At 42.6% G+C, this 25,560-nt stretch overlaps 1 protein-coding gene across 1 annotated transcript; it reads left to right on the top strand.

Moving 5' to 3' along the window:
- The first annotated feature begins 521 nt into the window (after positions 1 to 521).
- Positions 522 to 20,033, top strand: TRIM55 (tripartite motif containing 55). The gene is made up of 9 exons (XM_063393400.1): positions 522 to 710; positions 1,114 to 1,286; positions 9,541 to 9,706; positions 11,369 to 11,464; positions 15,238 to 15,471; positions 16,548 to 16,570; positions 16,663 to 16,787; positions 17,618 to 17,838; positions 19,680 to 20,033. The coding sequence occupies exons 1-9, from the start codon at positions 522 to 524 to the stop codon at positions 20,031 to 20,033; spliced, it is 1,581 nt and encodes a 526-aa protein (XP_063249470.1).
- Positions 20,034 to 25,560: the final 5,527 nt, after the last annotated feature.

Here is a 25,560-nt window from a genome sequence, read left to right as displayed (position 1 = left end):
CTCCAGTAACCACAGGTACTTCACCCCTTGGAAAGGCAGGATTCTGGAGTCTGCCAAAACACATGGGCAAAATGACCTCCTGCCTCTTGTGGCCAGGGCTGCGCGCTCACAACAGAATGTCATTAGGCCGCAGGCTGTGGCAAGCCCTTTGGTCTCCATTGACCTGCAAAGGTGAGGAAAGGGAGCGGATGGCCTTTGCTTATCACTCCCACAGCTCCTCAAGGGGTGAAGGCTGCCATGTGTGAGTGAGGAGAGCCAGGGCCCCTCCGGCCTCCCCCCCTGCGCTGGCAGCTGTCACCTGTCCCAGCCCGTCCTGCTCTCACGCGCATATATGGGCACGGCAGGACGGCAGCTCGTGACGCCGCGCTGCTAAAAACAGCCCCGGCCCTGCTCGGCCCCTCGCTCAAACAATGTCCTCCAGCCTGAGCTACACGGAGAGCCTCTGATCGCAGCGCAGCCTTGGACTGATCTCAGGGGAAATTAACCCCAAAACCTCTCCACAAGGCCGTGGCCCAGAGTGGATGCCCCAGGAAAAGCTAGGGATGAGCACCTCCCTGAGCTACAAGTCGTTCTCCAAAGATCAGCAGACTATGGATAACCTGGAGAAACAGCTGATCTGCCCCATCTGTTTGGAGATGTTCACCAAGCCAGTGGTCATCCTGCCCTGCCAGCACAACCTCTGTCGGAAGTGTGCCAGTGACATCTTCCAGGTAGGTTCCTTCCCACAGAGAGCTCTGCTTCCCCAGCAAGACTGGCTAGAATGAATGGGAAAGAAGATTTTTTTACATGTTTTGGTAGGTCAATTTTAACACTTGGTGAGACAGGGTGGGGGCAGTAATTTAAGGCCGAAGTTGATGTATCGGGGGGCCAGGGCTGAGCTCACAGCAGGTGAAAGTGCCACCTGTTGGCTGTGGTGACATGGCCGAGCGTGAGCTGAGGAATTGGCCCCTTGCCCAGCAGTCACCAGGTGCTTTCCCAGGGGTGACATGTGGGAATTACCCTCTCACTGGGGATAGTGACAAATGGTTTCCTACCATTTGGTGCTTTTGGAAGAGGCTTTCATGTTTTTTCACGGCCATACCTCCCTCTCCTTGTGCTGCTCGGCAAGAACAGGCCTCCAACCCCTACCTGCCGACCCGGGGCGGTACAACTGTGGCGTCGGGAGGCCGCTTCCGCTGTCCCTCCTGCAGGCACGAGGTGGTCCTGGACCGGCACGGGGTCTACGGGCTGCAGAGGAACCTGCTGGTGGAGAACATCATCGACATCTACAAGCAGGAGTCCACAAGGTAACAAGGGAATATGTGTCCTGCAGAGGACACGCGTGAGGTTGGTTTAGTCATTTTGTCTCTTGGAAAAGCAGGAAGGGATCATGCTGCCATGCCTGAGTGTCTGCTGCACCATGAAGTCAGCTCTCACTGAGGACAGAGAACTATATCCAAATGGACGCCGAGCTTCCCTGTTTCCACTTACAGCATTGAGCCATATGTATTCACATGAGCAACACTTACCTGTGCAAGCAAGGCCCTTAAGGTCAGCACAGGTACTCACATGATTAAGGGAAAAGTATCTTGGTTAACATCATTTACTGCAAAAACAGTTCACATCGTTCTTTTTTCTCTTTAATCTGCACGTTCTCGTGCTAAAGAAGAGAAAGGATTTCAAATCTTATTAGAAAATCCTGAAGTACAGACAGTTCAAACAAGAAAAAACCTGAATTTGTCACAGAAGGTACCCTGCATCATAATGCCAAATGAAAATTCTGTTAAATATATCTCCATTCCTGTCAGTTTGGGATGGGAACCTATGAAATCAAGTCTTATTTAGGAGTCCATAAAAGAGAAGGAGGAGCAGTAAACAATATATATCAGAGCTGTGTGGCTGAGCACAAGAATCAAGACCTCAGGGCAGAGGAATGGGTTAATTCTAAAAAGTGAGATTACTCCTCAATGATCATTTCTTGTATTTGATGTGTAATGGATCCAGAAACAGGAAAATGTTTTCTCATCTTTATTTCCTTGGGATGGGTTGGATTCGTGGTACCACCGTGGAGAACTTAGAAGGGGGGAAGGTGAAAGAGATAATCCTCTCCCTCTATTTTGCTCTTATGAGACTCCACCTGGAGTACTGCATCCAGCTCTGGAGTTGTTAGTGCAGGAAAGACATGGACCTGCTGGAGTGAGTCCAGAGGAGCGGCAAAGATGCTCAGAGGGCTGGAGCATCTCTCCTCTGAAAGAGTTGGAATTGTTCAGCCTGGAGAAGAGAAGGGTCTGGGGAGACCTTAGAGCACCTTCCAGTACCTAAAGGTCCTACAAGAGACTGGAGAGGGACTTTTGACAAGGGTATGAAGTGATAGGACAAGGCTTTAAACTGAAACAGGGTGGGTTTAGATTAGATATAGGAAGAAATTCTTCACTATGAGGATGGTGAGGCACTGGCACAGGTTGTCCAGAGAGGCTGTGGATGCTCCATCCCTGGCAGTGTTCAAGGCCAGGAGGGGTGGGGCTTCACACAACCTGGGCTAGTGAAAGATGTCCCTGCCCAAGGTAGAGGCGTTGGAACTATATGATCTCGCAGGTCCTTTCCAACACAAACCATTCTATAATTCTGTGATTCCATGGTGAAGTTAACCTGGCCCCAGGCCACCAAGCAAGGAGCTCTCACCCAGGGAGGCTGTTTTTGTCACCAGCATGGATCCTTAAAGCTGGTTCTGTATAGCAAAGTGTTCTGTTCACCTGGAAGGTGTAATCCTGGCCATGCTTCCTAACTTCTGAAGACTGATCAGCCTTCTGATCCCACCATAACGAGGAGCTGGGTTTCCCAGGGATAGAGAGATGGCATCACAGGTGCCATCACAACCAACAGAACCCAGTCCCTGGGGTGGCTGAGGACGCTTCCTCCAGCAGAGGAGGACAGTCACCAGCAGAGAGAACGCTTTGGAGCCTGACAGTGGCTTTGGCTATTCTCAGCTGTTTGAATCTCTCTGAGGACTGTTGCAGCTGGGTTGGAGCTCCAAAGCACTGGAGAGCACGAAGTTGGCTTAAAATTGTCCTTTCTGCTGCCCTTTGCGCTCCGTGCCAAGTAGAGGTCAGCCGTGTGTGTCATTGATACTCAGATATTATTTTAGTCCGGAGAATCTCAGAGGAAATGAATCAACAAAGCTGCAATGATGGACTTTGCTTTTGACCAAATAAGCTGGACATGCATGGCCTCGTGTCTTCCTTGGTTTTGATTTTTCTTTTCAGCTCACAGTTGTATTTAACTTCAAAAAAAAAAAGGAAAAAAAAGGCTGCTCCTCTTTCCTACATAGTTCAAGGAGAATTGTAACAAAATACAGTTCAGTAGAAATGTAAGAATAGATTTACTAGAATTTTTTTAATTCCATGAAAGTAAAACACATGATGAATAAAATGGAAGAAGAGGAAAAGAACACAAAAACAAACAAACAAACAAAGTATCATAGATTTGCTTATATATTTGTCCAAAAGATTTGTTCATTCAATCTGTTAAGATGCTTATTTAACCTTCATGTATGTCTTTAGAATGAAAGTTATTGTCAGGGTTACATAGTAGCAGCAATACATAGCAGCATTATCTAAACTATTCAGCCCTTTGTGGGCCTCAGCTGCTTATCTCCCTCTGCCCAACATTCCTTGGGCTCCCCTGAGAGTGTGAGCAGATCTTTCATGGCTTTCCCCCCCCCCGTGCTGTCCCACTGAATGCAAAACGTCAAGGGAAATCAAGTCTTCCCCACTTATTCCTTTTGTACCAGTCTCTTCTATCCTGACAACTGGGGTCTGGCAGAGATACGTAGGAAGAAGTGTGAGATGTGATCTTTGCCTCCTTGTTCTTCCCAAGACAACCCCTCAAACTGGCAGCATGTGTGATTTCCAGACAGGAGCCTCTTCCCGTGGAGTTCTCCTGTGGGTATATTTCACTATAAATGCCAGAATGAGGCCAGCTCGCATCTGCATTTCACATGAACTTGGAGTAAAGGGAGCAGGAGAGCAAGCTTTGACTCCTGCTTAGACAAAAATAGCTTATTTCAAAAGGTTTGTTGTGTGGGGTTTTTTGTTTCGGTTGTGGGGGTTTTTTTTGGGTTTGGTTTGGTTTTTTTCTGTAATTGGATTTTCTATTTGAATTAAGGAATTGGGGTTTTTTAAATAAAAACTGGGGCAGGAGCTGGACTGAGATAGGGAGATTCCACCTGAGCCCTCATATGCAGCCCCTCCTATTACAAAGTATCACATCATATGGTCTTTTATCCCATTGCACATCAAATTCCAGCTGATGGCAGCATAGCCTGTTGCCCAATTTAGAATGTGTTAGCAACACAAGGGAAGAATTCTTCAAGCAGGAGGTGGCTTGTAAAAAGCTTTAAAAGACAGCAAAGGACTGAAAACAGTGGAAATTGAGTTGGCTGAAAATTAAACCAGTCTTTGAAAATCTGTAGGACACTGATCACCTAAACTATCTGAGGAACATCAGGATCCCTGCTGTCACCAGGAAAGGGTAGCAACAGGAGGATGTGACTTTTTATGAAATCTGGCAGGTTCTAATGATCTCAGCTGGCTATTCCAGATCAAAAGGTGCTTTGGGCTTTGTTACCAGCTGAATCCTGATCAGGGAGGGTAAAGCACTCTTTGTGCCTTGCACTTAGCAGGAAGAGCCTGAGGAACAGGCTGTCCCTGCAGCCCTGGACATGGATGGAGCAGAGTGTGCAGCAGGGACCAGGCTGTGCTGAGAGCAGCCTGCATAGGCTCTGTGATGGTGCTGATGTCCTGCAGGGCGCCATGGCCAGCACCGCCAGAACATTCTGTCCCTGACATCTCTGAGGTCTTAGCCCAAACTCCCAAGGCAGGATGTGTCTCTCTAGGTCAGGCTGCAGGGGCATCTGGGGATCTCAGACAGGCTGGGCCAGGGAAATGTGCCTCACCAAGAGGGGAGAAGCCCCACAAGCTGTGCCGTGAAAGAGATGAGGAGTGAGATTATCTGGATCTTCTCCAAGTCCCCACGAGACAAAGCCCCAAGCTCACCTGCACCAATAGATTTCTTGGGCTGGGCATTCATGATAGTAGTGTAACAGAGCTACAGGAATCCTTATGTCCACATGAAAGTCTATAGCCTTCTCATTTTTCAAGCCTCATTTCTACCCTGGGTGTTGGTGGGCATTTTGTTGTTTTGGGGAGAGTCCTTCATTGAGGCTGATTTTCAAGGACCACCATCCTCCAAGGTCAAAAATGGTCTATTCCCATATACAGGAACTCAAGCAATGGTGACAAAATGCCTGTGTTGATTAAAAGGGAGCTCCTAATAAAACATTAAAAAAGAAGCAGAAAGAAGATGGACAGGTGATTCAGCAAGATTTTGAGACACTCCCCAAGCACATGCAGATGAAGTTAGAAAAGCCAAAGTCCACCTGGAACTGGAGGGACATGGAGTCTAATGAGAGCCTCTACAGCTGCATCAGCAGCAGCAGAAGGAAGATTAGGGAAAGTATGAGTTCACTGCTAAACAGAGCAGGGCCTCATGCAACATAGGACATAGAAAAGGCCAGTGTACTCAATCCTACCTTCACCTCAGACTTTACCATAGAGTTTTCTGGAATCATAGTACCCTGAGACCAGTGGGAAAGTCTAGAGCGAGGAAGACTCACTTTTGGTGGAGGGGGATCAGGTAAGAGGATATAAAAAATTAGACATCCTCATGGGAGCCATCTATAACTGGTGAGGGAGCTGACTTCCATTACTGCAAGGTCACTCTCAATAATCTTTGGAAGGCTGCAATAATTGGAACAGTTTTCTGTGGACTGGACTGGAAGAAAGGAATTGTTCCTCCAATGTTCAAGGATTTCAAGGAGGAGAATAAAGGGAACTACAGGCTAGTCATGCTCACTGGTCCCTAGAAAGTATTTCATGCAAACCCTCCTGGAAACCATTTCTGAATGTATAAATGACATGAAGGTGATTAGAAATAGTCAGCATGGATTTATGATGAGTAAATCAGCATGACCAATCTGATAGCAGATTATTTTAGTTTTTTATTGTGAGATGACTAACTCAGGGCACGAGAGGAGAGCAGTAGATACTGTTTATCTAGACTTTAGGTACTGTCTCCTGTGACATCTTTATTGAAAACTGTGGAAATAAGGCGTAGAGTGGACAGTGGAAAGTAAACAGGACTGAAAACTGACTGTACTACAGACTCAAGGGGTCGTGGTGAGCAGCATGATGTGGAGGCTAGTCATTAGCACTGTATGCCCAGGATTGATACTGTGGCAAATGCAGTTTGTATCTTCACTAATGACCTGACTGTGCCTCATAGTCATGCAGATCCTCTCCATCCCCTGACCAGGTGCATATACCAGGTGATGTGATGCCACAGATAGGGCTACAGCTGTCTTAGGATCCTCAGTAAAAACACTGTCAAAATGGGATTCAGGATTTCAGTAGAGGCCTTTTTTGATTTGAAAAAGTCCTACAGAAAAGATGATTTCTAATAGCAGTTTTCCTAAGATTTTACTCTGTTCTTAATTAAAGTGTGCTTCTTTATGTGCCCAGTGACTTTGCACTGCCTCACCAAATCACAGTCACAGAATGGTTGAGACTGGAAGGAACCTCTGGAGGTCATCTGGTCCAACCACCCGCTGCTCAAGCAGGACCACCTGGAGCCAGGTGCCCAGGACCATGTCCAGATGCCTAATGAGTATCTTCAAGGATGGAAACTACACAACCATCCTGGGCAACCTATGCCAGTGTCAGTCACTCTCACAGTAAAAAAGTGTTTCCTGATGTTTAGAGGCTACCTCCCATGTTTCAGTTTGTGCCCATTTCCTCTGGTCCCGGCACTGAAAAGTGCCTGACTCCATCCTCATTACACCCTCCATTCAAGTATTTAGATAACCAAAGGTGTTGATACGATCAAGGTCATGTTAAGATTCCCTGTGACTAAGATTCCCTGTGACCTTCTTTGATCTAGGCTGAAAGTTGCAACTCTCTCAGCCTTTCTTGACAGGAAAGCTGCTGCAGACCCTTAATCATCTTCAGGGCCCTTTTCTGGACTCTTTCATTATGTCAATGTCTTCATGTACTGGGCAGTACAGAGCAGGACCCAGTCAGTTCTTCAAGTGAATAGAATAAGCCCATGGCAGTCAGACACAGGCTTAGCATCTCAAAAGAAAAGTCCAAGAATGAACCACAAAGTTATCAGGACATTTCAGCAACCCCACATTTCTCTGGTACCAGCACAGCTGTGGTGAATCTTTTCTGTTACTAAAGCCATTTTCCTATCAGCTGCTCTTTAATCTCATGTTTTAGAAGCAATCTCCATTTTAAACTTAGAGGTTGTGTTTTGGCCTTTGCTACCCCAACACAGATCTAGAGGATCCTGTCTGAAGTCAGGGAGTGGCGTGCTAAAAATCTCTCTTTTTGCACTGCCTGGGGACGAGACTGTAAATCTGTTTATTTCTAGTCTTCTGACACTGTCTTCAGGGCCCCACTAGTTCAGGGAGTTCTGCCAGGTTGCTTCCAGCCCTTCACGGCACCTTTGAAGGTTGGCTGCTTCTGGCTGAACTTGCTTGACACCGTCACCTTTTTGCTCTGTGTAATGTGTCTTTCATGCAAGTGGCACCATTCCAGGGTCCAATAAAATTCTAGTAGTTTCTGGCTCTGATCTTGTAAATAATTGCAGGAAGAGCTGCTATCTCAGGCTTAATTAATCACTTTGAAATTCATTGTATTGCACTCCCACTGGTGCACTACGACATGAATATATTAGGGGCTGTTTGCAGTAATCCACAATGTAAAGCATTTTTTATAGAGGAGACACACCTCTTTTGACTAGCATTGAAACAATGCTGGATTTGACAAAGTGCCTTATGTTAATGAATGCTGGGAATCTGACCCAAATAACACAGGCTTTCTACAGAAGTGTTTGTCTTGTTTTGTTCTGGTATATCATGTTATATGGGAGATTACAGATTTTCCTTATGAACCCTTTAAATCCCAGGGCACTCTTGAATTAAAAAACAAACAACAAAAAAAGGAATGTGTGAGACATTTTGTTTCTTGCTAGATTTTTTAGACTTTTTAAAAATGCATTTAACTGATCATATTCTATTCCCTTCAGAAGAGAAAATCTGTACTTTGTTATTAAAAACAAATGCCATATTCACTCTATCAAATGGTATGGAAAAACTCCATGTAATATAATATAAAATAATTACTTTCTTTTTACATTTTAAGCTTAAATAGAATGCCTGGTTGCCTCCTTGCTACAGAGCTCTGTAGAAAGGCTTTAAAAAAGGTTCCCATGTAATTCCATTAAATACCATAGTCTCTAATGATGAAAAAATATTTATATGATGCCATTGTTATACTTGCTACAGGTAACTCATAGTTCTCTTTCCAAACAGTAGCAGAAGGGGATAATGGTTTATGCCTAAAATACTTAACATTGCCACAGTAACAGTGATGGCTTTTGAAGGCTTGAACCCCAGAGACACTCTTTCCATCAGACTACTGGCCCTGTCTTCTGTACCACATCCTTACACACTCATATATTTGCCACAGACGTGCTCAGGGTGCTAAGCCTGAAGTGTGGGCTCGGGAAAGGGCCACCCTGCCCGCACACACCAGACCAGACCTGTCACTTCCACTGGGAATGTTGGTTAAGTGGCTCATTTGAAGGAAGCTACAACTAGATTATCCTAAGAGAGTAGGTTGTGCAGATGTGTTTGTATACAGCTAAATTGTTTTGGTGAAGAGAGGATCAGACTGAGCTATAATGTGGTGACAGTTCCCAGCTTAGCACAGGAGAAGAACATTTGTGTAGCCCGTGCCCTTTCTGTTGGGTACAGATGAATAAACTACTGCTAAAACATTTGTCACTGTAATGGCAGACATTTACCACCTGGAATTAATTCGTGTAACACCTTGTTTTGGTTGCTGGCCTAACGTAAAGGTTGTAAGGACCCAGTGCTGTTTGATATGGACAGTCCTGACCAGGGCCTCACAAAGCTCATCAGCAGAGATTTAAAGTTACAGGCCTAAAGGTTCATCAGTATCTACAACTCTTGCTTAAAATCAGTCTCCACCAGAACAGCTTTGCTGCATTGAGCCAAGTGCACAGCAATTTGCATGATGAACCAGAAAGAAATTACATATGTTTCATATTTCAGACAGATGTTAGATAACATGCTAATTAAAATACATGAGTAGTCTGAGTCCAGGCTTAGTGAGGTTATTTAAATTTTTAAATATGAGCAAGTGTTCTGTCACACTCCCAGTCACATTCCTCATTTATATGGGAATCCCCATATGAAGTCATGTTGCTGTATTGTCATCACATCATTGTGTCAGGACATTGAGCTGTACCACTGTCTCTTTAGTCATCCCATGTGGCAGGTTTATGTCTGTGCTGCATATTCAGTCAACCTTAGATGCTGCTCTACAAATGTACCATATTTCATGATAACACTCTGAGTGCTGTTATCAGAAACCCATGAGCACCATCTTTGTTTTAAACAAATGTTTTCTTTTGCAGACCTGACAGGAAGTGTGACCAGCCAATGTGCGAAGAGCACGAAGATGAGAGAATTAATATTTATTGTTTGAACTGTGAAATGCCCACCTGTTCCTTGTGCAAAATCTTTGGTGCCCACAAAGACTGTCAGGTTGCTCCTCTCACAAAAGTTTACCAGCAACAGAAGGTAAATATATTTTTGTTTCTCAAAGTCCTTGAATAACCTGACAGGACCATTAACAGGAAAGTATTCCTATGAGCTTCCTGCGAGTTTCCAAAAGGGTCTGGGGTTGCCTTTGCCGCTTTTGTGTTGGCTGAAAGGCTCTTACAAATCTGTAGAAACTGTTTAGAAACACAGGAAAATGAATTTATGAGAGATCACACAAAAAAGACATTACAATTTGATGTGGAGCTGAGGATCTCTCTTTTGAGTTCCTAATCCCTATCCTGCAGCACTTTTAGATCAAACAAACAAAGAGATTTCCAACAATAAGAATTGGAAAGAGAACAGACTATTTCAAATCAAATACTTATCTATCAGACACTTTCACATTGAAGCATGCCATTTTTAAGGAAAGTTAAGTGAAAAACCTCCTCCTGCAAGTGAATGAAGGAATATTCAATAGTTGGCAGCACAGGATGTACCTAACATCTTCTGCCCTTGCTGTCACCAGTAAAAGACTTGTTTATTTTTAATACAGTGTTAATTTAAAACCTGACTCACTGGGTTATCCTCCTGAGATAAACAGCTCATTTTTCTGGAGGGCCCCAGTGGGGCAAGCAATCAGACAGGCCAAGTTTGCAATCCCAGCCTCTAACTTTGTCACACAGATGCATGTGTGTGTGTAAACTACAAATGAGGAGTTGCTTTAGGAAAGGAGTTAAAAACATCCTTTTCAATCAAAAAAAAGGTGGGAGAAGAAGGAGAAGTTTCTTGGACTGAATCCATGTCCCCAATCACTCATTTTGCATGGAGATTTGCAAGCTGTGTCTTTCTTTCCAGAGTGCCCATGGAAAGGGACTGTCGTGCCCAAGATAAGAGGCATAAGCTGGAGGCTGCAGGATGCATGCTTCAAAGGATCCTGTACAGAGCTGGGCAGGCCATGAACACAGTTTTCTCTGTTACTACACCAGTGTGCCAAGGGCCCCTTGCGTTCCCCAGCACCCTCCCCAGGTTCCCTAGGACTGGCTTCTTTTTCTCTCTTAGGGATACCTCACAATCATCTCCATCCCCACACTCAGCTTATTTTCTTTCTCCACTCATTTCCCTTGTGCCAGTGGCTCAGCCTGTACCTTCTTCTGTTCCTTTTCTCCTGTCCTCTCTTACCACAACACCAACCCCACTGCCTGCATGCCAGAGACTCCGTAACATCTTGGTCCCTCCAGGTCCATGGGCCACCTCTTCTCTATTCCAAAGCCAAGAGCTGCAGTCCTCAGGAAAATACCACAGTGGTGTGGCTAGACCCAGACACTGAAAAAAAAAAACCCTCAAGAGCCTTTTCTCTCAACAAACCCAAAGGTTTGTTGGGGTCTGTTGAAACAGCACTTCAGACAAAAGCATCTAGAAGAACTTCTTAGAACAGAGTGCTTCCCTCTTTCCAAACCACGGTTTCTTCTCCATTAAAAATTCAAAAATGTCAATGTTCTCATAATGTGTTGAGGGAGGAAACATATGTCAAAATAGAAGCAGGTATCTTGTGGGCACATAAAGCTCCAATTTTTCTCAGTTCTGGTGGAAAGACAAAGTAATATCCTGGGTACGGCTTATTTGTCCCCTGCTCCCCGCTGTTAGGTGTGTCCCCCTGAAGTGTGACAGCACCTAACACCCTTGTGCTTGCTCTCCCCTTAGTCTGAGCTGAGTGATGGCATTGCAGTCCTGGTGGGGAGCAATGACAGAATGCAAGGGATTGTCACGCAGCTGGAGGAGACCTGCAAGACGGTTGAGGTAGGTACCCCCTCTTTAAATGCTGTTATTTCAGTGTGAGTTTGCATCTTTTAAACTTCTGATAATTCCTTAACAGACCTCCCTTTACACCAATGCATTCCCACATTGTTTCACTAAACCATTCCTTGTGGCTTTGTACGCTATCAAGAAGTAGTGCCTCATCCAAAGGGTGTATCCTGCTCAGCACCCCTGACATTTGCCATATGGTGGAGGATAAAGAGTAAGGATAATCCCCAACAGCAAGTCTTGGTCAATATTCGTAGTGGAATAGAATCTCACTGCAGTTAAAAGCAGATCCGCCAAAATGCCGTCAACTCCCAACTCATTTAACATCTAAGATCAGATTCTAGAGCTGTAAAAGACCAGTTAGTCTGAAGTCTGACAGGTCTGGGGAGCAGAGCCTTAGTCTCAGACACAGCATGGTTCACAGGTATTTCAGTCTTTGTTCTGTATTTGCCTTCTGCACAGAAGTAGTGTTTTATTATGTTGTCCTTTAAGGAGTCTTGTTGCACATGGGAGAGAAGAGTTTGGGTTCTAACTGGACTTTCCAGTGAAGGCCCCACTCTGGAAGAGTTGCAATTAGTTTTATGTTATTCAACAGGAGAAGTGGCTTTCACTTTCTCTGAGAGCTTTACATCAGCAAAGCTAATATAAACAGCAACTTTGACCAGTCTGAGGATCACAGAACAATGGGCTGAAGGGAGTTCATATGAATTGATTTTGTGATCAGAATTTGATGAAGCATCTAGTGAAGGAGTTGCATCCCTCTCAGCCCAATTAGAATTATATTGACCCTTCAGAGCTGGAGCAGAAAGGAGAAATGGTAGGGAAAAAGAAGCTAGTCCAAGATATACAGATTCTAATTAGTAAGAGAAAACAATTACATAATCTATGTACACAATTCCAAGCAAAAAGGAACAGAAAATGTCTGAGTTTGTTTCAAAGAACACAAAACCATTGGCCCAAGTAAAAGAGAGAGCACATTAATGGCAGTCAGAACTTTGTAGTTGGGAAGCCTTCACGCCGCAGGGATGAAATTGGCTGCTATCAGGACTTTGCAGACAGAAACAAGCCTTTCAAGTAGGTTAACTGCAGAAATTTGAATTATACAAAAGAAAAAGCTTACACTCATTTAAGTTGAACTAGCTGAACCAGAAACAAATCTTCAAACACCTAGTCTGAAGTATGGAGAAAACACTGTGCTAAAAATACCTTAAAAAATACAACTAGCTTCAGAGTCATCCACTCAGTTTAAAATCTAACCTTTAAAGTCAAAGCCCAAAGAAAATGCAGCCATTTTACCTTCAGATGTTTTATCAGGCTTTTCACCTTTAAAGTCAAATGTTGTAGAAAACAGATCTTAGAGTCTACCTTGGCACTTCCATGTTACATTTCAAGCAAATCATGTTTCCGACTATGCCAGAGGTTTGTCTGAATTGACATCAGTTTGTCCTTGAAGACAAGAAACTAGAGCTGGAACTCAGAAATATTTACACATAGAAGTAACACAATCCAGGATTGTCTCTTCTTTCTGCTTTGAACTTTGCAGAGAACAATAAATATCTGCTTTAGCAGAAAATACATTTTACTTTTAGCTGGAATAAGTAATAGCCTACAGTTTTACATTTAGCCACTGCTCCTGTCCACCCTTAATAAACAGAAGAGCAAAAAACTACTTGTATAGCTTTTAACCGATTGAAAAGTAGACCTAATTCACATATTATACTGAAAATTGAGAAGAGAATATAAAATGCTAAATACCAGAAAACTATAATCAATAATTAGGTTCTGTGTAGCCCTGTAAATGAGCCTAATAACAAAGGAAAAATTACAGTGTTTTTTCAAGTGCTAAGAGTATAGGCCAGTCAATACAGGTTCTTTGGAACAAGCAGTGAGATTCATGCTCAGTAGCAAGGACTCCTTTCTTTTTGATGTAGCTGTGCTTTAAAAAACAAAAAGGCTGAGAAGTTTTTAGAATGCAAAGTCATGTATTTGTTAACCTTTTTCATTACACAGAATCTGATTAGAGTAATTCCATCAGGCAGAGAGTTCATATGGGAACTTCTCATGCAGAAAGAGAATATTTCAGAAATACTTCAGCATTTGCAGTTAGAAACCTGTTTTGCACTCTCACTCTTGAGATTCACAACTCTGTAATATCTGCTGGCAGGAAATATTATCTATTAGTGCTTAAAGACAGGGAAGCATCTCTCAAGGCATCCTGCTATCACTTGCTTGCTCTTCTTCCCCTAACACTTGTCCTGTGTCAGATGACAAAGATAGCACACAACTGTCTTGAAATTAAGGTTGTTTCACAAGTGATCTGAATGACATTTCATGGGGAGAAAGCTAGGAGAGGAGTGGGAGAAAGTTATTTGAGGTCTGAACATAGAAGGACACTCAGAAACCATGACTCACTTGGTTTGAAAACTTCCTTAACCCCACCCTGTAATTGCACTAAGCAGGAATTCCTGGGAAGTGACAAGGACTCCCAGAATGGCAGGACAAGCCTGCACCCCCTGCAAGGAGTGCCTGTTTAGCCTAGCCATCATTGGGAAGCAGAGGTGGATGCCTGGGTCAATGCATCAAGATGTGCATTCATTCCCCTCTCCACCCTTGTGTAGACAGTGATTCTTAGCCAAATGTAGATCTTTGAAAGGCTTTCTCCTTTGAATGATACAGAGCAGACTATCACCACTCATAGGAATGAGGTCTGGCTGGAAGTCAAGAAAAAAGTGGGATCCTCTCTGGCCTAGTGCTGTGAATAGTAAGTCTTATCACTACCAAAAGTTCTGTGGGACTGTTAATAATCCCGTGCTGCCAGGACCTCAGCATTATGCCTCAAGGGACAAAGATGGGGAATCGATTCAGCCTCTGTTCCTAGGAAAGAGATTTAAATAATCACCATCATCTACAACCAGGTCTAACCACAATAAGGGTATGACCTGGGGCATACAGATGACTCAAGTACTTCTATTTGGTAGACCTCAGACATTATATATAATCTGTTCCCCATTTCCTCCCCATAAATCCTCCTTTACAAGTGCAGTTTGTTCTTTTTAGAGATCACTCAATGCAGCAGTCATCAAATCCCTCCTCCTAACTCAGTGAAAGATGCTGTTGTCTGGTTGGAGGGACAATAGATGTGTCTCAAGAAATTATGTGAAAATCAGTGCCTGAAAGTACCGTTGGAATCTGATTCCTCCTTCTTGTCTTTGTGCTTCTGTCACACACCATTTTCTTTGCAGAACCTCTGCCTCATTAAGGGCACAGTAAATGGAGTATAATGGATACCTCTTGTCCAAATAGAGTCTAAGAGGGCATATGTGAAAATCAAGCCCAGCCTGGATTATTCCAGGTACTCTGGTAGAAAGAGAAAATTCTCCAGAGCTGTTTGAGATGCTGGCTTCTTTTAAAACCATTCTGCTCACGCAAATGGACCCAGCTGCTAATACGGTGGGAGCTTTTACTCTTTCTTCAGACTTTGATGTATCACTACAGACACCATAAATACCTTTTTACGTTTTTTAGCAGACTCAAAAGTTATACAATAACCTGTTTGGGGGCTTGAAACTCAGAGTTTGAGAAGAGTTTTTAAACTTTCGTTCCAACAGCTTGGACTTTGAAAATTATAAAAGTCTCTGGGGTCATTCAAAATCCTTTGCACTGTTCAGAAAGAGGAATTTCTTTGATAAAAATGCTTCCAAGTTACTGTAAAAATAGAAACCCTTTTAAGAACATAACATGTTTAACATAAACCAAATGATTCACAGGAATGCTGCAGACGACAGAAAGAACAGTTGTGTGAAAAATTTGATTATCTCTATTCTGTACTGGAAGAAAGAAAAAATGAGATGACACAAATAATCACTAGAACCCAAGAGGAGAAACTGGAACATGTCCGCTCCCTGATGAAGAAGTATGCGGATCACTTGGAGGCTGTGTCAAAACTGGTTGAATCAGGAATCCAGTTCATGGAAGAACCAGAAATGGCCGTGTTTTTGCAGGTATGAAGTCTATAAATAGAGATAGAAAAAGGTTTATTGATATATTATTTAACCATTTTTCAATTGTAGGCCCATTCAGAGTTTGGTTGTCATCAAGTGAACATTTATACAAACTCATTTTTTAAACACCTGACAAATAAGCTCAGACAAGTAACTATTCTTCTTGTGAAAAGTATCCAAATCAAGAACATGAGTATTTGCTATTTCCACCAAAATGTACTATTCTGTGTATGAATTTCTGGTCCCCATAGAAGAAACAGGAATTTAAACATTTTCCAGCTAATTTTTATTTTCCCATCAATATCATGGTGGAACAATATGCTTATGTGTACATGAACTTCAGAAAATTATAGGTTTCATTTGTAAATTGACAAAATTATTACCTTTTCAATAATTTATGAGCCAAGTTACATTTTTATGCCTTTACTTAATCTTTTTCTTCTGATTCCTTACTATAAACTTAAGAGAGATGAGTAGGGAACCATTAGCAGCCTGTCCAGTGAATTAATTGGTGTAGAATTTCTGTCTTACAAGTTTACAATTCCTCTATATTAGAGGCTGGAATGGCATTTTCTACCAAACAAACCAAAACCAAACCAAACCAAAATAAAACAACCAACGCTTACTTTCATCAAAGAATTGCCTCTGAAAAATACAATATTCTTCTGAGACAAATAGAATTTTGTGTCTCCAAAAGGATGCCCTCATGGGTAGTCAAGGATGTAGTTACTGTGACTAAAGAGGATAACAGACTAAATGCTTTCCGCCACAAATACAACCAAAAAAAAGAGGAAAAAAATTTCCTTCTTTTTTTTTTTTTACCAACTGTGCATATTTCCCATCATATTCATGTTTTATTTTAATTAAAATATCTTTGAAGAACTAAAAGGTTTATTCAGCTGTATACCAATTACCATCCAAATTCCATCTCATTCCTAGATGTCATGGCTGTCAGTTATGAAATCCTTATTAGTGCTTTTAAATGCTGCCAGTGTAAGAATTATGTCTCAATTTATAAAATCTTTGAAAAATTTGAATCATTTGAGAAGTCAGTTATTTCTTTTTTGTTTCCACAGAATGCCAAAACATTGCTACAAAAGTAAGTATTTAAACTTGAGGCTCTTGTTTTTTATAATCACAATTTATAAATTTCTCTTCAAATCCAATGCCAATAACCAATCTCTATTTTAGAATTACTGAAGCTTCTAAAGGATTTCAAATGGAAAAAATAGAGGATGGGTATGAAAATATGAGCCAATTCACAGTGAACCTTAGTAGAGAAGAAAAAATAATACGAGAAATTGATTTTGACAGAGGTATGTAATTTATTTCAACAATTATTATTACTTATTTCAACAATTTATTTCTTGCTTATATAGCAGCTGTGTGTGATTCACATGATGATACTGAGTAGGAAACCTTGAATCAGATATTTCTCTGTAGGCCAAAATGTAACCAGAGCATTATGTATCAATTACAATCAAGTCTAGGTTTATTTCTCTGAAGTGCTAGGATGGCCCTGCACATTTTTAGGATAACTAGTGTGATTATACTGAAGAAAATCCAGTGCTAGGGGCCTCCTCCTAGAAACAACCTGAGCCACAACTGCAGCCCACAGGGTATGTCAGATGGCACAGAAGCAAGGGTTTGACCAAGTTTGACAGTCTGGTTTGGGAGTGTTGGTATCTCAAACCTCATCATGCATTGCAAAGCCCTGACCTGGTAAAGAATTACGAGGACAGCTTCAATGGCATTAAAACAAACATACCTGGAACTGGAAGAAGGACATTTTTGTGACAGATTGTGCCAGATCCCAGGTAGCCTCTCCCCAAAACGTGCAGGGCCGTGCTGCACATCCCTCATGAGGAGAAATGCATTGACAGGAATGTCTGTCCTCCTTCCCATAGACAGGGCCAGCTTAAGATTTTAACCAGCATGTGTGTTCAGTGTCTTCCCTGCCCCAAAGCTCCTGCTGGCAGCTCCATGGCAGTGCCCTGTCCAGGCTGGTGGGAGCAGGCTCCTCACCAACTCCCTCTGTGCCAGGCAGAAGATTGTCAGTGACTTTGCTGTGCAATTGCAGATGGCTTTTAGACTGAAGCCATCTTCACATGGTGCTCAACCTCTCCTTTTACACGTGTCCTATCAGAGGAGGAGGGAGAGGAAGAGGAGGAGACAGAGGATGGCGAAGGCTTGGGGGAAGTCCACACAGAATCATCAGGAGAGGAGGAAGAGGAGGAAGAGGTGGAAGAGGAAGGGGCAGAGAGAGCACCACAGGCACCTCAGCAGGACCCTGAAGCACAGAGTGCAGGGGCAGAGCCCCTGGCCGAACCCACTGCAGCGGCAGTGCTGGCTGCCCCAGCTGGTCAGGTAAATGTCTCTGCTGCCCCACTGCCCTGCCAGCTGTGCTGAGGGCACCTGGCACAGCCAGAAGATGCTCCCGTGTCTTGTGGGCACCATAAGTCAGGAGCAGGGCTAAGGGAGTCGATGCACTGGAGGGCAAAATTATTTATTGCCCTTGTATGCATACATGCAACTTTACTGTGACCTGTGCATGTATCACTTGATAAGCAAAAAATTAGCTGCTAGATAAGATATATATGGGTTACATAAGTTATAAATAAAAAAGACTCTGTTTGGGAGTTAAGTGCATTAAAACGAATGTTCTGCTTGCTGTGATTTAACTCAGACTAACTGTTATAAACGAGATGATTGTTAAAATATTTATACTAAGAGAATTTGGCATTCCCTCTGGATTTAGGAAGCTTTCCCCCACCAGTTTTTAGATTATACTTCTAATCTGTTTTCTGTGAATGGCACTTGCTGCCTTCTGCTCTGATCATCCTTGGGATATGTTTATATTATGATATGCAGGAATATCATACACCAAACAGGAGAGGAAACTGCCTCTTACAACCTAACAGCAAACAGGTTCAGGGTGTGAATATTTTAGGCCAACACTTTTCTTAGGGAATTTGATTTGAATGAGACCATAATTGCTGCATATTCTAAAAGATGTATGTTAAAAAATATACTTCATGTGCTACTTTAGTTTGCCTTCCATACCATTAACTTAGCAAATTCTCCTCTTACACAATTTACTCAGTGAAGTTGCTGAGGGGGTAAAGGCTGCTGTGAATATATTTGAGGAGGCCCATGTGAAAGCAGGAAAGCACACAAGGATCCTTGATTGTAGCAAGCTCCCCACATAAAACAAGTGAAAACAAGTACTATAGATTCATTCTTTGATCTAAAAACACATGAGTTTTCAGCAGTCGTGTGAAGATGCTCTTTAAATCAGGCTTTACTGATTTAATCAAAATTTGAAGATTTGCTCTGACTTAACTAAACTTGTGTTCCCTAACTGATGCAGGGTTTTATGCAAACAAGAATTAGACATAAGCAATTCTGCCCACCAACATGAATTCCCTAGTTTCTAAGGCTAAAGTGAGAAAAGTACAGCATGCTGCTCTAGAAATTGTAAAATGCCATTAGGAGATAGTCAGGCGTGGAGTCAGACACGGTATGTGGGTGTTGTGGTGTGGAGGATACCTGTAATTGAGTTTTTTGCCTTCTGGTGTAAAAAAGCAAAGCAGAAATGCAGTGGTGATAGCAGACTGTGTGTGCAGAAGCCCCAAGAGCTTTGTGTAGGTAGAGAGGTTCATCTGACTGCTTCTCTTCCTGGCAGAGCATCAGTGCTTGGCTTACAGCATTGATGGCAAGGCTCATGGGCAAATGCTTCTCTCCAGTATTCCTTTTATTTTGACTGCTCATATCAACAGACTCATTGGCGAAAGGGTTACTCTATACCTGAAACCCAACAAGCCATTTGAAGGTACCTACCCCTGTCATTCATGACTGGTATGGGATCATGAGGCTCTTATGCAGAATTTCTTAAGTTTTTAGGATTGAACTGAGGGTTCATCTGAAATAAGGAACCGCTTGCTCGCTCCTTTCTTGGTTAACATCCCCTTCCCAGCTAGTTCTACCCTCCTGTTCTATTTTTGGGTTCATTTATTTTCTTGTCTGTGTTATTCAACATAGTTGCTTTTGCTTCCTATTTGATTGCAATTTTTCCAGTCCATATTAGTAGGACAAATCTATGCCTTGCAGTGATATCTAACAAACACAACCTGCGGAACAATGTGACTACAGCAGGAAGGTAACGTGGTGCACTCTGCTTGTTCTTCTCTTTATCTGTCCTGATTAAGGATGTTGTTGTGACACCAAGTGGTTCTCAGCAGACCCCCGAGTCTGACACTCAAGTGCCGGCCACAGCAGAAACCACCGACCCCTTGTTTTACCCTAGCTGGTATAAGTCCCAGTCACGGCAGCCAAGCAGTCCAAGCTCAACCCCGGTGAGTGGGCTGGGGAAAGTAGGGACTCCTGTTGCTCTGGAAACAAGTGCCAAGAAGGCAGAAGCCCCGACAGCAGCAACAATCGAGGAGAGTGCACCAGGGAGTGGTAAGGAAAGTAATGCCACTGCAGCCATGTCCAAGGTCAGTGCTCCCGGAGTCACCCCACGCGGCTGGGACGTGCAGCAAGGCGGGGACAGCAGTTGTTAAGGAAAATGTGACTTCATTTTCCTCTGCATGCTAAAGAATGAGAGCAATTTCAAAAATACTGTAGTTTCAGCAAATCCACTGGCTTTTATAGATGGTTTCAATATGTGACTTCAAAGCAGCATGCTGGTGGTTGCTTGTGCTTACCTGGCAGTGCACCTTGCTTGTGCCAGCTGTTATCCAAGTCACTCACACACAGGAGCTATTGGAGAGGCCAGTGATGTCTCTGCACATCAGATATTTGCATGTGTTAGTGGCAGAGAAATCCTGTGCATGAGATTACTCTCGTCACCTGCTGACAGTCTGTGTATGTGCTGTGCTGCCGTGACTGGTTGAGCAGTTATGGCTTGGCTTCACCTTCTGCAGCTCTGTGGCTGCACCTGGAGTGCTTCCCCATGTGAACATGAAGCTATGCAAATACCCAGAGCCTTCTGGTGTGTTTGATTGCCTCTCAGTAAGGAGTGTGATTTCCTGGGTTCAGATCTGTGGCAGAGGGTTTGCTCCAAGGATTCTTGAGACTTGATTAAAAGAGAACATGAAGATAATACATTTCAGTTCAGTGTTAGACACTCAGCAGCATGCGGGGATAACAGATACTGATGTGTTGAGTACAGGAAGATATTTTCCTTAAAATGACAATATTGGAGTTGGTATAACTTGAATTTGAATAATCCTCCATCAGCACATGTATATAAACTCCACATGGGCCAAAGATACAAGAAAGAGAGTTGAGGGAACTGTGCAAAGATTTGCACACTACACTAAGTCCTGCTCCAGTGTCTGGTGTCCAGCCCATGAGCAGCACTCTGTAAATCAAACCATCATAATTTACAGGTTCTAGCTGCATGTTTTAACAAAGCAATTACCTGTATGTGTGCAATGAGAGGAGATTGTGTGTGTGTGTGTGTGTGTGTGTGTATGAGAGAGAGAGAGAGAGAAAGCAAAAGTGGGTATTAAGTATTTATTAAGTATTTCATGCTGTTTCCTCTAAGTCTGGAGATGACTGTATAGTATACATAAGCAGCTATTTTATAATTAAAGTCTGTATGACAATAGATAAACAATCATATGCCAGGCAAAAAGCTAGGAGAAGGGGAGATATGCTAAAAGGGGCACTTATCTTCTGTGAGAGGTTTCAGTCAGTGGCACTTGAATTCGGTGGCTCACTTTGCTGACTTTCTTAACAAAAGGAACATTTGACCACTAAATTTTAGTGGCTCTTTTTCAAGTCAGACTCAAATCAAGTCTTTGATTTGAGAATATTTGAGTGGAATTAAGACCAGAAGTACCTTAAAATTATCAAATCTACTCTGACATTGTGTTTTAAAATATATTCAAAATGAGCTGGCAAAAAGTAAATTCACAGTGAAATTTATCAGTGCTGTTTCTTCTTATCAGTTACACTGATGACCAGGCAGCCTAACCTCACTAGGTAGGTAAATTCTGTACTAGGTTAATTTCCTGGCATCTTGCCTAGGTGTGGTCTGCATCCCTCAGCCCCAACAACGAGAAGAGGAACAAAATTTGTGTTTGATGTGGGCAGCTGTCTAAAAAACAGCTGCAGCCTGGTACCCAGCTTCACTGAGAACCAGGAGCAGAAAAAAGGCACATAGGAAAGATATCAGTTCCTGTTGGCGTGTGAGTTTGGGGATGCTGCATCTCAATATTTTCCCAGATCACAGGTGACACTGGCATTTTGGAAGAAGGAGGAGGATGTTAAGAAGAGTAGCTCATGGTTCTGGTAATGTGGGAGAAAGGAGCAAGGGAAGCAGCTGAAGATGGGATTGCCAATGAGCTGGAGACAGGAAATAGGATAGCACAAGCAGGAAAGTGCAGAAGAAGAGGAGAAGCCTCTTCCTGGAGAAGAGGAGGCTTAGAGGTGACCTTATTGCTCTCTCCAACTTCCTGAAGGGAGATTGTAGACAGGTGGGGGTCAGTCTCTTCCACCGGGCAGCAACTGACAGAACAAGGGGACACAGTCTCAAGCTACGTCAGGGAAGGTACAGGTTAGATATTAGGAAAAAAATTTTCACTGAAAGAATATTAAAGCACTGGAATTGTCTTCCCAGGGAGGTGGTGGAGTCACCATCTCTGGATGTGTTTAAAAAAAGACTGGACATGGCACTTAGTGCTGTAGTCTAGTTGAGGTGTTAAGGCATAGGTTGGACTTGATGATCTTAGAGGTCTCTTCCAACCTCATTATTCTGTGATTCTGTGATTCTGTGAATAGAAAAAGCAGAGTGACCAAGTGAGGGTGATACCATGAGATGACACTGTGGTCAGAATTAAGGATCTGAGCTGAGATGTGTCTATGTCACAAAGGAAATGACTGCTGCTGCGGGGCAGTGACCATTTTCAAGTATATGAACTTCAACTTTGTATTTTTCCTGCATGTGGTTTTACACAACCCACTGAAATGCTATAGTCCCTTATTTTTTTTAAAACCCCAGCTGATGCTCTTCACACCACTGTATTTACTCCTTTCCTCTAATTAAAGTGTATCATGGAAAAGTGCTGTGGAAACAGAGCTTTTTCACAGAACATAGTGATAATGGCTAGTTCATGTGATGACAACACTGGTGAAGCACTCTTCTTATTTTCTCACAGGAGTTAGCATTCTGCATAACACTTTTGGCATTTCTTATCATACTACATCGTCTTTGGAATCTGATTCAATACATGCTTTGTACTTTCATGGGTAGGAAATATTTCATTTTACCATTAACTAACAGTTCAAATAGTGTATCTGGTGATGCTCCTACATAGCTTTAAAGGACTTTTTCCCTTTCTTCTCATCCAAAATCATCATGCTAGTTCACAATACAAGCTGCCTAAATCATTTCTTCCTCCTCACAAATGCCACCCTTCAGCTTACTCCTGCATGGTTAAACATTGCATCTCCCTGGTTAAAAATGAAAAGACACTTACTCTTGCAGATATATGGGCTTGTATTTCAGTTGCTGTTCAGATGACCAGCAGGATGGAGAATCTGTTGGTCAACAGATGTGAAGAACCAAGCTTGTTCAGTCCGACAAATAGGGGAGGAAGAGTTTGAGGGTAATGATTGTCATCAGAGAGGTTAGGGTCAGGAAAACAAATCCACCGATTAATCTTGCTGCCAGGATTGCCATGGCAAGCAAATCACCTGTGCTCCCTTGGGTGGATGGCTCGAGCCCCACTCTCCAGAGGTCCCCGTGGAAATAGTGGAAAGGGTCTCCTCACACCCCAGCCCACACAGCACACCCCACATTCCCTTCAGGTCCCACCACAGGCATACAAAGCTATCTCTTCCCACATTCCCAGTGAGCATGGAGTAGCAAACATGGCCCTGAAATGCAGCATTTGCAGGAATCCCACCTGATTTAGACAAAGGCTTTTTTGCCTTAGGTCACATTAAGAGCTGAAATATCCACAAGATCAAGGACTAAGAACTTCACTTAGCAAGTGAAGTTGTCCCAGAATACAAACTCTGTAATCTAAACTATTCCATAACATCTCTTCTGTAGTAACCCCTTTTTTGGTAGACAATATCCATGACTCAGTTCTTCCAGCTCCAAATTCCTGCTACTCTTAGGTAAGACATACATGTGTGTTCAATTTTCAGTATGATATGGCGGATCTACAGAGAATTCTGTATTACAGCTGGGATATTTAATGTTATTTACTGATGATCAAAAACCTCTGACTCAAAACAACTGTAGTTACCTTTGGGTATTTGCTCAAATGACAGACAAATTCAGTGTTGATCCATTCTTCAACACAAAGATGATTGTTTTCCCTGCTCACTTTCAGCACTGTACTCAGCAGATATACGGAGCATCTATGAAAAATGACAAATTATTATTCAGCTTTTATGTGAAGAACTTTCAGCACTGTGACTGAAGAATATCTTTCCATTAAAAAAAATAAAAAGGGAGAGGGAAGAAGTTATCATCTACACTTTAATTGCATAGATTAGACTAAAAGAATCACTGGTAGTAATTTGAATTTGAAGAGCATTGGACAATGCGAATCTCAATTAGGTTCATGGATCGTAGTTTAATCTTCATTTACTTGAGTTTGGTTTTGAAAATTTGTTGTATTATTTCTAAAGGACATAGAGGTTGTTTGTACTCCTGGGAAATCAGGCATGTGAGGAGCACTATACGTTCTTTCCCCCTCTCTTTATTTTTTTTAATTCAGAATACCTTTTGAAATTAAAAACAGACAAATGCAGAAAGCTCTTATTTCTACAATTTGAGACTCTTTCTGTGTGGTCTCCAGTGACATCTTTATGGTTTATTTAATAATGAAGTAGAAAGGAGGTGAAGGAAAAAGACGTTTTGGTCTCAGATTCTATTTGCTTAAAAATGGTTTTATTCTCCATGCATAGTGAAGTGGCTGGTTAGACAGGTTATGTGTCTTTGTCTTTCATATGAAAGATCATGTCACTGACCTTGTTCCTTTGTCTGATAAGTCCCTGAAAGTCAAATAACAAAATTACTTTGAATAAATGTACAATTATTTATTATAATAATATAAATCTGCATGACTCTCATCATAAGAGCAGCATATAAAATATTTTCAAGCTCTTTTAATAGAATGCACCAATAGGGTTTTCATTGTTTTTCAGCAGCAAAAAGACTGCAGTTCCCCTATTAATTCCCAACATTTACTTTATTTAAGGGTCATTTCACTCTAAGAAACTGTGTTGATGCATCTATAAATTTCCTCCAGAGTATGGGAGGGCATAGTAGCAGGGATAAGGCAGCAGGAGTTGCAGCCCATGGGTGTACAGATTGCTTGGTATAAGAAAGGCCAAGATAAGATTATTCAGCATGAACAAAATAGATAACTCTGCATTAGACAGCTTCATCCTTCTTCAGGGAGTGCCTAAGTCAGCAGTGTGGTCACCACAGGCTGCTTCTGCCTCTGATGGAGAATGAGAGGCATCTCCAGTAAGAGCAAGTTCAGCAGCAGCTGCTGCCTCTCACTTGGCACCTCTTCCACCTGCCTGCTGAGCGTGAGGTGACTTTGCTCCCAACCAGCTGCCCTGTTCAGTGTCTAAAGCTGGGGGGATCTGAGCCTCTGGAGGTGACAACCAGCAGCAAATGATTACAGCATGGGCAGCAGGGATAGCATCAATGAACTGCCTTGCCACCATGGGGAGGGATGTATTAGTGGCAGGTGACACAGACAGTAGCACACAGCCCTTTCCAGTGCATGGGGGAAACAGATCTTGGAGTCCCACAGCTTTCCCCAATCCTATTTTGTCGGCAACATCTCTCATGCAGTGAAACCATATAAATTTGTGAGCCTTCATGAAAGTCTTGGTTTGTCTTTGTCTGTGGTTATCCAGTTTATTTCAGATGAAGTACTGGACCCTGCATTCTGTTGCTCAAATTCCCCGTAAGAAAAGGGTCTGTCTATGGCTCCAAAGCACTCCAGCATATACATTTAATCTGAAAGGAAATGCAAGTTAATCATCCACAAACAGTAGACTGATCTAATTTTCCTTCGCAGCAAGCAAGTACAGTGCTTTAATTCCATG

The sequence above is a fragment of the Prinia subflava genome, chromosome 1 (assembly GCF_021018805.1).
Source record: "Prinia subflava isolate CZ2003 ecotype Zambia chromosome 1, Cam_Psub_1.2, whole genome shotgun sequence".
Lineage (NCBI taxonomy): Eukaryota > Metazoa > Chordata > Aves > Passeriformes > Cisticolidae > Prinia > Prinia subflava.
The sequence above is the reverse complement of the archived record's forward strand: the minus strand, read 5'-3'. Positions and strand labels throughout refer to the sequence as shown.